The sequence below is a fragment of the Alosa sapidissima genome, chromosome 3 (assembly GCF_018492685.1).
Source record: "Alosa sapidissima isolate fAloSap1 chromosome 3, fAloSap1.pri, whole genome shotgun sequence".
Classification (NCBI taxonomy): domain Eukaryota; kingdom Metazoa; phylum Chordata; class Actinopteri; order Clupeiformes; family Clupeidae; genus Alosa; species Alosa sapidissima.
In genome coordinates this window covers 15,744,492-15,760,483 of record NC_055959.1, presented here as the reverse complement: position 1 = coordinate 15,760,483, position 15,992 = coordinate 15,744,492, and the positions used below count along the sequence as shown (strand labels likewise).

The 15,992-nt window shown below is 40.3% G+C and overlaps 2 protein-coding genes and 1 gene segment (V, D, J or C); all 3 read right to left on the bottom strand.

The window, feature by feature from the left end:
* Positions 1-15,992, bottom strand: part of LOC121704901 — a 589,105-nt gene that overhangs the window by 159,959 nt on the left and 413,154 nt on the right. The gene's annotated exons all lie outside the window — the stretch shown is intronic.
* LOC121704686 (immunoglobulin alpha-2 heavy chain-like) overlaps positions 1-15,992 on the bottom strand; it is a 249,438-nt gene that overhangs the window by 119,364 nt on the left and 114,082 nt on the right. The gene's annotated exons all lie outside the window — the stretch shown is intronic.
* On the bottom strand, positions 7,246-7,824 carry LOC121704713. The segment is given in 2 exon segments: positions 7,246-7,672; positions 7,760-7,824. Coding segments are annotated over 2 exon segments (360 nt in total).

The window sequence follows — 15,992 nt, the reverse complement described above, 5'->3', positions numbered from 1 at the left end:
TACAAAATATGACCGCCGCCCAGTCCAGCACATTTATTCCACAAAAATAAGTCACGCTTGTCAAATTGTGTTAATTTCCTACTTTGTTCCTGCTTAGCTTCAGTAATTCAACAAAGTCAGGGTATCTTTGGTCTGGCTGCTGGCTGGTGAAAGGCATATATGATTCTAACTGTCTCACTGAATTGCATTATGCACACTCAATTCTCACTGGTATCTGCTAGACAAGAAGTACCAAAACATGATTAGTTCATAGATTTCACATGTAAAATACATTTTATACAACCCCACCCCCATCTTGCCTGTTCATAATTCTGAGAAATTGTTCAATTGTGTGCATGTGTGCGTGTACGTGTTTGTGTGTGTGTGTGTGTGTGTGTGTGTGTGTGTGTGTGTGTGTGCGTGCGTGCATGTGCTTGTGGGTGTGCCTGTGTGTGTGCATGTGCATGCATGTGTCCATATATCTACTGTGTGTGTATGTGTCATACGTATGATTACTGAATGTATGTGTGTGTTTGAATATCTGTTTATGCACATGTGTTTACCTCCAGGGGTCATGTTAACCAATATGGAATTGGTTAACATGACCCCTGGAGGTAAACATATGCAAAAAATTGGTCATCCTAGGCCCTACGGTTCTCAAGATATTCACAGAAAACTCTGTTGGTGTACGGTCACTAAATGTACACATAAATTAATTAATTATATGGCCCCCCATGAATGGAATTCCACGAAACTTGGCGTGCATTCAGAGGGTGTCATAATGATCCTACACTTCCAATTTCGTGCAGTTTTGACCATGTTAGGTCACAGATACCTGTGATTACAACACCTCATTTTTACTTTATCGTTTTTAACTAGGTGGCGCTATACATGAAATGAGTGGTTATGGAATGGGTTGACATGGCCCCTTAAGATCAACATACAAAAAAAAGGTGGTCCTCCTAAACCCTATGGTTCTCGAGATATTCACAGAAAACTGTGTCCGCCCTACCCTCCTTTCGGGGGGTCCAGTCCAGCGGGGGGGCTACAGATCAAATCGAAAAACAATGGTTCGCTGCGCGGTGGTCATAATTATAATAGATAGAACACTCAAACTGAAATAATCACAATGTAATGAGAAAATATACAGTATTGTCTCATGCTGACAATATTGAAGAATTATTCTGCTAAAATGTGAAAACCTATAACTACCTATTCTGTTTGGCAACAGGATCTGGACAGATGTCTGTTTTTGTACAGTGAAACTACTTCTTGTGTCACTGTGACTCTCGGGCACAATAGTACACAGCTGTGTCTTCAGGCTTCAGATTGTTCATCTGCAGATAAAGTTGTTTCCTGCCATTGTCTCTGGAAACTGTTAATCTTCCTTGGACAGAGCTTGAATAAAATGGAGTGCCATTAGCCTCAGTTGCCACCCATTCCAGCCCTTTCCCAGGAGCCTGTCTGACCCAAGACATCCAGTAGCCACTGACTGTCAGCCCAGTTGCTGTGCAGGTCAGTTTGTGAGATCCTCCAGGACTGATGACTACTGGTTCAGATTCAGTCAGTGTCTGACTTCTGCATCCTGTGAACAGAAAAACACATGAAAAGTTACAATACCATAATTACACATTAAGATAAACATTACACAATAGACATGACATACTTTCAATTGCCATCAGGATAAAAACGAAACACCATAATGTAAGGTCCATGACATAGACACTCTTTTGCAATTTTCTCAGTCACGTCACACTCACAGGGTTGAAAGGAAAGGGCTGAGCATGCCATTATAAATGGTTAAGATGTAACAGAGCTTTGCATAGCCCACCCTCACGTGGGCTTATGGATTGGTAAAACCCTCATGTATCCATTATCCATTTTGGTCATATGTCCTTTCTGTTCTACTTAAACTGTAAATGATTGGCCACTTTTGGGAAACTAAACAGTATACTAAACTGTATTCCCCCCCTGGAATACAGGAACTGGAATACAAGGAACACGTAAAATAATCTTTCAATGTGATGCTATTTTACTGGTAGGAAAATTAAATTATGACACATTTATGCTTTTTACTTCATCTTGACATCACTCTTTTTGATGCTTGTTCTCAAGACTGCAAACATGGCGCACAAATCTCTATCGACCAGATGTTTTCACTGTGTAGAGCAGCGTTCCCCAAACTTTTTTTGTGAAACCACAATTCAAAAATGATAACTCATTGTGACCTAGTTCACAATAGGCATATTGAAAATCATTCTGGACTTTGACATTCAACACTAATCATTCTTATGGTTGTGTGGAGTTTACTGTCCATAGGTGTTAAGTGGCTTTTCAAAATGTATGCTAACCTTTTATAAAACAACAGATTTCAGCTATGGGGGACCACCAAACAGAATTTCCATACATTTCCCACCATTCAAAAATATTATTAAAAATCACAAACATGTCATTAGTTAAGTCAGTCAATTGCAGCATTCCAAACATTTGACAGACATAGACATGGATGGATTATGAACCCCTGGATACACGGGGAGAGGGCGTGGCACAGGTGTTGGCGTTTGGATGAATGTTTCAACTCACAATTTGTGGGAGAAACGTGTCTGTCGAAGGTGTTTCTCCATGGGTTTGTTGCAGAGAGTACACTGCGGTAGTTATCATGCTAGGTTATGAGTAGCTGTAGTTGTCATTTGATAGGCCTATGCTGAAAAATTAATTTACACTGGTTACCTGTCTAGGAAAGAACTCATTAAAAACTTCGGACACTGAAAGTGGGCCCGGTGTTTGTCTGTCAGTCTGTAACGGTGCTTACACACAATTGCGTGCAGTGCAGTGATGGAGACGCATCTCATGTCGCATCACTTTACATGGGCTTACGTCAACCGTTGCTGAACTGAATTGTGGGTCCTTTGCGTCGCGTTGCTCCTGTCGCTCCGTCAAAAAGTTCAACTTTTGCTCCACCGAGGGAGAGCAACGGAAGGCATCAGCCAATCAAATTATGGTTATAGGCCTACTTCATGGCATTTGCAATTGCATAGTAGGCTACACCCCCCCGGTGCGGTGACGGAACGCAACTGTGTGTTAGCACCGTTATAATAATAATAATAATAATAAGCTTTATTTGTATAGCACCTTTCATACACAGAATTCATCTTCATTGCTGTGGCCATTTATGATCCAATCAGCAACATATCAAAAATATAGAAAATAACATGTCATAAGACTGGCAGCCTTGGGTCAATGGAGTTAAACATTGGTAATATTGGGTCAATGGAGTTAAACATTGGTAATATTGGCCATCCTGCTACATTAAGTGCACACGTACACCCCGAAAAATTATTGCACAGGCAGTACACACAGGCTAGGACTCTCACAAGTAGCAAAGAACTGGCATGACGATGTACCGTGGGCCCTGTAACCTGACTCCGCCAGATGGATGGTTCGCATTTGCTCTGCATGTCCATCTGGGAACTTTCCGTTGGAGAACTTTTGGGAAGGGGCGAAAATACTGGTTAGCTGATTGGATCAGCCATCTGTCTATCACCACCTATGTTGGTTATCGACGGGCCGAATCAACCATTCAGATGAACAAAACAAAGTGTTCTTCTAATGCCTTCGTTAAACATACAATTCAGTTAGGTAACGTAACTAACGTTAACGTTTTTAAACTTACCATTTGTATGTGACATGAACCTCATCAACGACAATCCCCACCAAGTTTTCACGGTAGGCCCTACACTTCTGAAGAAAGTATATTCCTCCATTATGGATTGGAATCGGCTGTGGAGGATGTCTGTGTCATTCATTCCTCCCAGCTGCATGGCTGAGACTCATAGCTTCACAACTTCCCCAGGAATACCATCTCATCTGTGGATGCCGTCATGTTGTTCATTGCGTCACCTGCCTCAAAACCAACACTGATTTGCCGTTTGTTTGGCAATCTGCTCCAAATTTTCTCTATCGGAAAGATGCCAGACTGATCTGCGAGTGGAAAACTGAAGCTCACGAGATCAGGATGGCCTCACGAGGCTATGGGCCCTGGTTTCTCGATAATGATGGATACACGCACATATTAGGGTTCTCTACGATTCATCTAAAGATTGCTCGTTTGGTTTTTCCGACTGTTTCCCGAACATGCTCGTAGCGTGAATGTGCGTGTACTGCTCTTAAGATGCTCTTAAAGGGAGCTGGCCACGTTAATAGTTCTGAAATATCCTCTAATTTTATGGTGATGTCAGGTGACTGCACGTCACAGCTACGCCTAACGTTTAAACTTCGGATCTACACATTAATTCACATCAATACAAAAATAGAAAAACTTTGACATCTGCATGTAAGCATCCCAAGCAGGCTACATACCACACACATACATAAATAGTTGTAATTATTTAAGATTAGATTGTTGCACCATTTTTATGTTAAAAGATATAGCCTATGAACATATTAGGCTTAGGCTATACTGTAACTTACTCGGTACTGTAGGCTAGCTTAGGCTACTCGGTACATCGGTTTCGGGAAACAGTCGGCAAATCTTAAGACGTTCGTAAAAGGGACTTTACGACCATCTTAGGCTTACGATGCTTTTGGGAAACCCGGTCCTGGCCTCTTCCACCTGTAAGTAAAATGGGTAACACTTTACTTGATGGGTGAGTTCATAACACATTCATAGCAGCTGACATAAACTGCACATAAAGCATTCATGACTGTTTCATGAGACATGACTCAACATTCATACAAAACCTTTCATGAATGTGGAAGACAGAACGACGACAACTTGTGAAAATAAAAGTCCAACAATCACAAAGCAGCATTGTCGTTTTTGTTCCAAACCTCTTACCTTACCACATCACATGTTAGTCAATGGGCTACTCCAGTGCCAAAAAGACAGAACATGATCAAGCAAATTACTTTACTATTTTGTATAGTAAAGTGACATTCAATGTAGACTTAAGATATTCATGAAATATTTACAAAAGCTGGAGAGATTAAATTAATGGTATCCAGGTTACACAAATACGGGTCAGCTGAATGTATGCTAGTTTACCTCCCAGTGATTACGAATACTTCACAGAAGTATTAACTTTGCATTGACCACCCTCTTGTGGCTTTATAAAGTAATGAAGACGCATGAGTTTGCATGATATGATTTTATATTGGGTTTCCATGAACAAGCCTGTCAATATGATTATGTGGATTCATTTTACTAAAATCATTTGAAGGAGTTGTATACACACACACACAGACACACACATACAGTACACACAGACACACACACACACACACACACACACACACACACACACACACACACACACACACTTCCAGCTTCCAACACCCACTTGTTGGGAAAGTGGGCAATTTGGGTGTGACTGGGTGTATGTGCCTGAGCTCACAAGCATGGATACACAGATATTGAATTGGCAATATTTTGGAACTGTTACGTGTACAGAAGAAAAAAATCCCTTCCATTTTCCTGTTTTGGTAGAATGAGCGAAAAATACGATTTGTCAATATTAAACACTTGTCCATAGTAATAATTATACAGTATATACTACAATTCCAGTTTTTCAGTGATGTCATTTGTTTGCATTTGTCTATTAGCCAAAACATTGTTATTTATTTATCCCCAACATGTGTGTTGTGTCAGTTTTTATGCAAGTCTTCTACTAGTTGGCATCACAGTGGGGTTGTCTGGCACAGTAATATCTTGCATACCTCCGTAGTGTGTGCTATTTTGTTTGTTCATTTATTTATAGGGGGAAATGGCATGTCAAGTCTGACATAACTTAACATGACCAGTGTGAAATATTCAGAGTTTTTGCACAGGTCCTCTACTGGTTGTTATCACAGTGGGGTAGCCTGGCACAGTAATAGACAGCTGAGTCTTCAGTCTGTAGATTCTGCCCTGTTAGAGTTACTGTGCTGCTGGAGGGATCTTTAGAGATGCTGAACTTGCTCTTCAGGGACTCTGCCTTGTAAGTATCTGCATTCTCCCATATGTCCATTATCCACTCCAATGTTTTCCCTGCAGGCTGTCGGATCCATGCTGTTGCATGGTTACAGCATGTAGTTAGAGAGTATCCAGACACTTTACAGGTGAGGGTCAGTGTGTCTCCAGGCTTGATCACCACAGAACTGGGCTGTGTGAGCTCAACATTCGATTGGACATCTAATGAAAGAAAAATCAGACTGAATCAGATTGAAATGTTCACCTGAATACATTTCCAGTATAAAAACTAAACAAACAAACAATTGACACATTTATAAAAGAACAATAATAATAAAAACAATAGTAGCCTAATGATAGGCCCACTGCTGTTTTATGGTTTATAATCTACTCTCCAGAGACTTACAGGACGCAGCTGTCAGCAACAGTAAGACACTGGTGGGAACCATTGTGTGTGCTGGTGTCAGGGGCCGGCTGAGCACGTTCAACTGAGCCCAGTGAAAGAGAGGCAGCATTTACACTGTTTCATCTCATTTGTTAAACAAAAGCATCCCATGAGAGGTGAGAGGAATAACCAAAATTTCTGTTGCAAATTCATAACGCTTATGATAATAAACATTTTTGACATAGAGAATTAAAATTCCAATGTCACACCCTTGGAGAATTAGGATCTTCAAAATATGTATATTGTTTCTGTCCCTATCAAAATAAATTAGTAAATAAATAAATACATACATAAATGAATTAATGAATAAATAACTGTGATGCCATATTTTTAAAAAACAATAGATTGATGTGTATCATTACTGGAGACCAAGTGTTGAGTAAATCAATATTTAATGAGTTAATTATTAAATACTAGCCTGAAAATCCAGACCCAAATCCGAAAGATTAAGGGTCTGGCTACGAGTAATGAAAATGGCCCAACTCGAGGGGCGGGGGCCAGCATGAATTTGAAATTATCACTGCACGCAATTGGATAACACTGTGACCAATGTTTACTGATTGATTCCGGACTTTGACACAATTGGATAACACTGTGACCAACGTTTACTGACTGATTTTGGACTTCGACGTCGCAACGCTGTCTTCATCTGTTTAGCTCACCTCTGGCCCACCTATATCAGATACACCGATATGATTGTGCAGCTTGGCTCCATGGGCAGGCAATGAGCATTGTTACTCATCGCCAGAGTCAGAGACTCGCTGAGCAAATTCAAATTGTGCTTTTGTGAGAACTCTGTATTTCCAGGGTAATTAAATAATGTGATGATCATCAATTTGACAAATATTTACTTAATGGAGGTATTTGGTACTTTATGGCTTTTATGTGATAACATGTTACAGAAGGGATAGGTCCTATCTGAACTACTCATATCAGCTGATCTGTAAATATATGACGTGTTTTTGTACTGCACTTCAGCTGTATATCTCACTGTGGCTCTAGAGCACAGTAGTACACTGCTGAGTCTTCAGTTTTCAGGCCGTTCATCTGCAGGTAAATCTGCTTCTTGCTGTTGTCTCTGGAGATGGTGAACCTTCCCTGAATGGACTGGGCATAGTATGTATAACTACTGGAAGTTGGATGCATTCGAGCCAACCATTCCAGCCCTTGTCCATGAGGTTGTCTGATCCAAGCCATGGAAGGATCACTGCTGAACCCGGAGTATGTGCAGGTCAGTTTGTGAGAGTTTCCAGGTTTAAGAACCACTGACTCAGATTCAGTCAGTGTCTGACCATTGGAATCTGCCAAATAAAAGAGAAAGTATTATTGTAATTAAATTAGCTCCAACATGGCCTGCAAGACAAGAATTATAAGTGAGTGGACCTTACCTGCAACTGATATTGCTATTAGGACACATACAGTAAACAGGTTCATGTTTCACAGTTGTTGTCTCTCTCATACACAGTCTGTGTGCATGCCCCATGGACTATATATATACCCAGCACACACTCTTCATTTGTGAGTGGACTCTGCCCATGTGGAACAGCTAATTAATAATCAAAATGAACAGTGGGAGGAGAAAGGCAGTTTGATCACTTGTGTTGTTACAATGAAAGCAGAAAAGGTCTTACTGTATGAGTGCCCTCATGAGGCTGATATGGAGATTGTTCAGATGATTTAGATCTTAAACATTTAATTTTTATATTATATAAATATTATATATTTATAATATTATGTTATTAAGCAGTCACTCAAAGTGTTCTACTCTTTCTATCATATTCTTATGTGATTCTCTATAGCCATAGTTGAAAAACACAATGTGTTGACTTTTGGGTACATGCGAAGTTTAGTATGATACTACAATTGACAAGGGGCCGTTATCTTCATACAGATATGAATAAAGTTCTCTGAATGGCATGCCACCAGATATTTAGCTATCATGTTTAAAGGAGAATGTGGATGTGTGAGTAACAAACTGATGTTTGAGTGCTACAAAACATATGTCACCAACTATGCTCTTTTTGTGGTGTCATGGTGTGTGATTGTGATTTGTCAGTTCAGCAAAGCAGTCTCTCATGTTAAAAGAGTTTACAGTAGGGAAGGTTGGTTTAATGCTGCTCCCTAGTGGCTGAGTTCTCTTTCTGATGTTTTGAGACCATCAGATGTCATAATGGCAGCACAATTTAGGTCTAGTTTGAAAAAGTATAGAGTCAGGCCATCATGTTACAGTATCACTATGTACTGTAATTGTGCTACTTGTTAAACACGTTACTTATTTTGCGTCTTCTGTTCACCACACTGCTGATCTGCTGCTTAGTTCAGAAAGCCCAGTACACCAGAGAGAGTTCTGTGCAAACATATTGCACGAGCGTCATCAATCTTTTATTCTAATTAGATGTAGGCCTACTGCAAAACAGTACAAAATATTACTGCCGATCAATCCTGCACATTCTCTCCGCAAAAATGAATCACACTTGTCAATTTGTCTCCATCTCCTACTCCATCTTACAACTTTTGTGTATGTAAATGAGTGTCAGCATGTGTGCGTTTGCTTTTGTGTATATGTGTGCTTCTCTGGGTGTGAGTTTTCGCTTGTGAGTGTGTGTGTGTGTGTGTGTGTGCATGTGTCTGCTTGCCTGCATGTGTGTGTGTTTTATATGTCTTTGCGTGTGTGTGTGTGTGTGTGTGTGTGTGTGTGTGTGTGTATGTTCGCTTGTGAGTGTGTGTATGTGTGTGTGTGTGTGGGGGGGGGGGGGGGGGGGGTAATAGGGTGTGTGTGTGTATGTGTGTGGGTGTGTTTATGTCTGTGTGTGTGCTTGCGTGTGTTTGTGTGTGTGGGTGTGTTTGTGCATGCGTGTGTGTACGTGTTTCTGCTTATGTGTGTGTGCATGCATGTGCTTGTGTGCATGCCTGCGTGTGTGTGTGTGTGTGTGTGTGTGTGTGTGCGTGTGAGTGTGTGCGTGTGACAGAGCGCAACCTGTCACTGTCACTTGTATGAACAATAAGACTGAACATTTCAACAAAACAGGACATTTTAAACTAATATGAACTTGTGGGATAATTGGCATGATTATGGACAATTTAGTTTGTAATACTGTATGCCACTACCAGGTGGATGAATGAATGTTTGTGATGATGGTGAAAATGTTTAAATGTGTGGTGAATGGCGTTTCAATAGATGATGCACTTATCGATTGTGGCGCTAAAAGGTATTGTTGGCAGAGCATAGCTTCAATGCGGTTTATGGGGATTCAAGTACACACATAACATCTTAATGAAGTTTCTAAAACTTGTGATTGAATGTTAACTCTTTGATAGTGAATCTTCTCACCTGTCTTCATGGCGTCCTTCCGTGTACAGGGGGCGAACCGGATTGTAGGGCAAGAGACCATTTTCAAGGTTCGGGGCGCGCTCCCATATGGTAGTAGGCTATAAGTAGGCTATAGACCCTTTCAAGAGAGTTCTATTCTCAGCATCATAGTTGGCCCCACAAGACTTCCGTTTTAACATTCCATATGTTATCTTAATGCAGAGGAAGTAGATTGGGGCCCAAATAGAACGTTCAAGCATTGTTTTTGTTATTATTGTTGAAAGGGTCCATAAGGGCTCCATAATGATTTTCTCTGATCGCCTCTTGATTCGTGAGTTGTACCAGTTCTAGAGGGTGGACAGTGGGGCTCCTATAATTCTTTAAGCTGCATTTTTGCTCCTCACCACAGTCTGATCTTGTGTTGTGTTGTGACTGCTCCAAATCAGACTGTAATTAACAGAGAACAGATTCCATGTCTTATTTTAGAATATGAAGGGTTCAGATGCAAAAGCCTTTAAATGCCACCTACGTCAAAAATGAGATAAAGATGGTGAGTGGATGCTCTCTACACATAGTTTACGTTAATCAAATAATTTAACTTCAAAACCCACTAAATAGGCCTACCACTCTCTTCCTAGTCTGAAATATCGATTTATAGGCAAAAAACTATAGGAGCCTGATTTTAAATGCTCATTAAAAGAAATGTGGTCAGGCTTTTGCATCTGAACTCCTCATATGTTTTCTGTTCTGCATTGATGTAGTTTTTGTACACTCCTTGAATCTCCTCCATCACTGTGTCTCTCGGGCACAGTAATACACAGCTGTGTCCTCAGTCTTCAGGCTGTTCATCTGCAGATACACCTGCTTCTTGCCGTCATCCCTGGAGATGGTGAATCTTCCTTGAACCGTTTGGGAGTAATAGCTGCTGCTATATATGCTTGCAACCCATTCAAGTCCCTTTCCAGGAGCCTGTCTGTTCCAAGCCATATAATAGCCACTGACATCCAACCCAGAGGCTGTGCAGGTCAGTTTATGAGATCCACCAGGTTTAAGGACAGCTCCCGCCGACTCAGTCAATGTCTGACAGAGTCCACCTGTTAGAAACACATGATGCTGAAAATCTGGTAACCCCCAAAAATTAAAGTGATAATTTTTTTGTAAACACTCTGATACTCACCCAGAACCCAGAAAGCTACAAGAAAGAATTGGATTATGAGATACATGTTTCAGGGCTGTCCAGACTTTCATACATACAGGTATATATGAAGCATGAACATATCTCTATATATGAATGTGTATATTTGCATAAACTCCTCCTTCCAAGAGAAGACTAAATAACATGATAAAAGGAGAGGGAACCTTGTGTGCTCCACCTATTATGTTTAGAAAAGTAAATTAATTAATTCTTTAATTTACTTGAAATGCTTTTGCATAACAGTAAATTATTAAGTTCCTCTTCAAAAAGTATCCTGTCTAGTGTATATTCTTTACCTATTGTGAACTTAACTTCTGCAGTACTGTACATCAAAACATGACTAAAGAATCTATGTGCCTTTGCGGCTCAACTGAATTAACTGGCAAACCAGCAACACTAATATAATGGGCTCATTATCCACAAAGCTTCCATACTGATGGAAATGTATATTGTGTTATACTGTAAGTTCCTTTGGATAAAACTAGATGTACCGCATAGCGGTACAAAATATGACCGCCGCTCAGTCCTGTACATCCGTTCCGCGAAAATAAATCACACTTCAATGTGTCTCCATATTTTACTCCATCCCCCACTCTTGAAACTTTTGTGTATGCTTGTTTGGCATGCCTGAGTGTGTGTGTGCGGCTGCACAGAAAGTAGCCTACTGGTGCTGAAAAGGTGAATAGATTGTAGAATAGCCAAAGAAGATGTAGCATTGTTATAAAACCTTTAAAATCTCTAAACAATCACAAGTAGGGCAGTTCATCACAGTTCATCCATTGCAACTGGATTGATGAAAGGTCACTTACACCTGTAGGCTACATTGTATTTGGGAAAAGCAAAAGGTATCAGCATAATGTTATTTATATATTTATTTATTTATTTTTTATGTATTTTTAAACAAAAACATCTCTGTCAGTTCCATGCCGTTTTCAACAGCTATCAAAAACAAAGGTCATTTTTGGATGGATGGATTTTTTGTGAATGTTTCTTCTTCTACATAAGATTTTAGTCATCTTTAGTTCATGTAATACTTTATTGTCAATGCACAAATTAAGTAACAGTAGTCTGAAACGTTATTGTTAATGCACAAATTAAGTAACAGTAGCCTAGTCTGAAACAAAATGCTGTTTTACATCTAACCAGTGGTGCAAATAACTGACATGTCCAAATGGGCCTTGGTGAAATGTGTCGCTAGACTGTTCATACACATTTTAACGGGCCAAAGTTGAAGAGCTTTTGTCCGTTATTGTTAGTGCAAATATAGGCTGATTCATGTTCCCTTGCATTGTTTAACTGAGGTCCATGGCTAGTCTGGCTTTCATCAGACCAAGCTCAATCTTTTAAGAAATCAAAAAATAACTAGATGTACCGCATAGCGGTACAAAATATGACCGCCGCTCAGTCCTGTACATCTATTCCGCGAAAATAAATCACACTTCAATTTGTCTCCATATTTTACTCCATCCCCCACTCTTGAAACTTTTGTGTATGCTTGTTTGGCATGCCTGAATGTGTGTGTGCGGCTGCACAGAAAGTAGCCTACTGGTGCTGAAAAGGTGAATAGATTGTAGAATAGCCAAAGAAGATGTAGCATTGTTATAAAACCTTTAAAATCTCTAAACAATCACAAGTAGGGCAGTTCATCACAGTTCATCCATTGCAACTGGATTGATGAAAGGTCACTTACACCTGTAGGCTACATTGTATTTGGGAAAAGCAAAAGGCATCAGCATAATGTTATTTATTTATTTATTTATTATGTATTTATAAACAAAAACATCTCTGTCAGTTCCATGCCGTTTTCAACAGCTATCAAAAACAAAGGTCATTTTTGGATGGATGGATTTTTTGTGAATGTTTCTTCTTCTACATAAGATTTTAGTCATCTTTAGTTCATGTAATACTTTATTGTCAATGCACAAATTAAGTAACAGTAGTCTGAAACGTTATTGTTAATGCACAAATTAAGTAACAGTAGCCTAGTCTGAAACGAAATGCTGTTTTACATCTAACCAGTGGTGCAAATAACTGACATGTCCAAATGGGCCTTGATGAAATGCGTCGCTAGACTGTTCATACACATTTTAACGGGCCAAAGTTGAAGAGCTTTTGTCCGTTATTGTTTGTGCAAATATAGGCTGATTCATGTTCCCTTGCATTGTGTAACTGAGGTCCATGGCTAGTCTGGCTTTCATCAGACCAAGCTCAATCTTTTAAGAAATCAAAAAATAAATAGCGGGCAGATCAGGCTGGGTTCACCCAGCCTAGTCCATAGGCACCCGATATTGTTTAATTTTCAGATTGAGATATACACGCTCTGGCTATTCTAAATGCAAAAATGCATTAGGGAGTTATGACAAAACTGTAACTAACAAACTAGATCCTAATAGAAAGCTGTTAGCTTCCCTAAGCTACAGGTAGGATTATAAGGTAGGCCTATTTACAACATAAATTGTCAATAGGCTATGCTGGCGACACAAATAAAATCTCCTTTGGAAACCAATGGCTTACGACTTACAGTATCAAGCGGACTTAAACTGCCATATCGTGGCGAAAAGTTGTAATAACATTCACGCAGCTCCATGAGTCAAGGAAAGCGCGAATGAAGTAGCCACTTCTAAATAGGACCCACTACACAGTAGCTAGTAGGTGTGTTGCTAAAAGCAGCCATAATGAAATGAAGGTGTCATTGTTTGGATACTTCACACACACATGCTTTTTAATTTCACAGACTACAACTACCAAGCTGGAATCAAAGCACATCGATTCCCCTCTCACACCCTGCACGCACTTAAAACAAAATAAACAGGCGTCTCAGTCTCACGCATGTATAGGCAAAACTGTATCAGACCGGTGTAACGTTGGTAAATCTTCCATTGCACAGAATGATTTTGTAGCACGTGCAATAAATGACAGTCGAAAGATACAAACAGTGCTGCTATCAATTTGCTTGGTATAACCGCATTTATAGTTTTCTACAAATGCAATCAATCAAATGGGCCTCCATCACTCAACCAACGCTAACGGTAACATTACCTAGGTCCTTATTGATATTACAAGATTAACGTACCTGCAGTAAAAACCAAGCATGTCCGATAAACATCCTCAGATTTATTTCGGCTTCAAGAAGAAATGGGAATTACACTTCATGTGAACATCGTCCTATCCTTATTAGATGTTCGCTGCGGTAAATTACAGTCCTTGTATGAAGCGTCCATTGTTTTTTCCAACCCACTTTTACCTTCCAACAAAATTACGTCTCACTGCAACGATGCGCCATCTAGTGGACAAACGACTACTTCTCGCCAATACTGAAAATGCAGCCATGATGATGATGATGATGAATATTTATTTTGGCTTTCTTTTAATCCTACTGAATTTGTAATTATGTATCGGCCGTTCTAATACTGATAGTATGTGGGTGCCTGTGTGTGTGCATGTGTATATGTGTGCACCGCCATTTACAGGCCAATGAGTGTACAGTCACTAAATGTACACATAACCTATTTTTTTTAGACCCCCCCATGGATGAAATTCTACGAAACTTGGCATACCCCCAGAGAATGCCAGGTCAATCATACACATAATTTGGTGCAGTTCTGAACATCTTAACTGAAGATAGGGGCAATTAAAGCAGAATAATATTGCATTTTCATTTTTTACCGGGGGGTGGGGGTGCAAATCACAAATGAGTGATTATGAGCCAGGTTGATGTGGGCCCTTGAGACCAACATACCATAAAAGATTCTTCATCCTCAGTGCCACGGTTCAGGTAGTTATTTAGGAAAAACTGTTTTTTTTTTTTGCGGTTCGGGGGGCCCAGCCCGGGGGGTGGGGGGGATGGGGCTGGTGGTGGTCCCCGGGGACGAAATGAAATTTTTCCGTAAAAGTCTAGTGGGGCTACATACCCACCAAATTTCATGTACCCCGGTGGTTAGGTGTCCCGGGTATCAATGACCAAAAATTCAGGGAGTAGATGACGGGAAAAATTCTTGAATTATGTGCATGTGTGCGTGTACAAATTTATGTTTATGTGTGTGGGTGTGTGTGTGTGTGTGTATGTGCGTGCTTGTGTGTTTGCCTGCGTATGTGTGTTTGTGCATGTGCATGCATGCGTACATATGTCTACTGTGTGAGTATGTGTCATACGTATGATTACTGTAAATGTATGTGTGTGCGTGTGTATCTGTTTATGCACATGTGTGCACATGGAATGGGTTAACATGACCCCTGGAGGCAAACATACGGAAAAAATTGGTCATCCTAGGCCCTACAGTTCACAAGATATTCACAGAGAACTGTGTCTGCCCTACCCTCCTTTCGGGGGGTCCAGTCCAGCGGGGGGGCTACAGATCAAAACGAAGAATGACGGTTCCATGCTATCCATGTGGGGGTACATGCCCACCAAGTTTTGTGTACCCCGGTCTTTCAGTGTCCCGGGAATCCTTGTTGGTGTACATCACTAAATGTACACATAAATTATTTTATTGTAAGGCCCCCCATGAACGAAAGTACACAAAACTTGGCATGCATTCGGAGGGTGTCATAATGATGCTACACTTTTAATTTCGTGCAGTTTTGACCTTGTCAGCCAGAGATATTGTGATGAAAACACCTAATTTTTTGCTTTTTAATTTTTAACTAGGTGGCGCTATACATGAAATAAGTGGTAATGGGATGGGTTGACATGCCCCCTTAAGACCAACATACATAAAAAAAGGTGGACCTCCTAGGCCCTACGGTTATCGAGATATTCACAGAAAACTGTCTCCGGCCACCTACAGGCCAGTTGGTGTATAGTAACATAAATTTATTTATTGTGTGGCCCCCCATGAACGGAATTCCACAAAACTTGGCGTGCATACAGAGGGTGTCATAATGATCCTACAATTCCAATTTTGTGCAGTTTTGACTATGTTAGGTCACAGATACCTTCAATTACAACACCTCATTTTTACTTTTTTGTGTTTAACTAGGTGGCACTATACATGAAATGAGTGGTTATGGAATGGGTTGACATGGCCCCTTGAGATCAACATACAAAAAAAAAATGGTCCTCCTAAACCCTACGGTTTTTGAGATATTCACAGAAAACTGTGTCTGCCCTACCCTC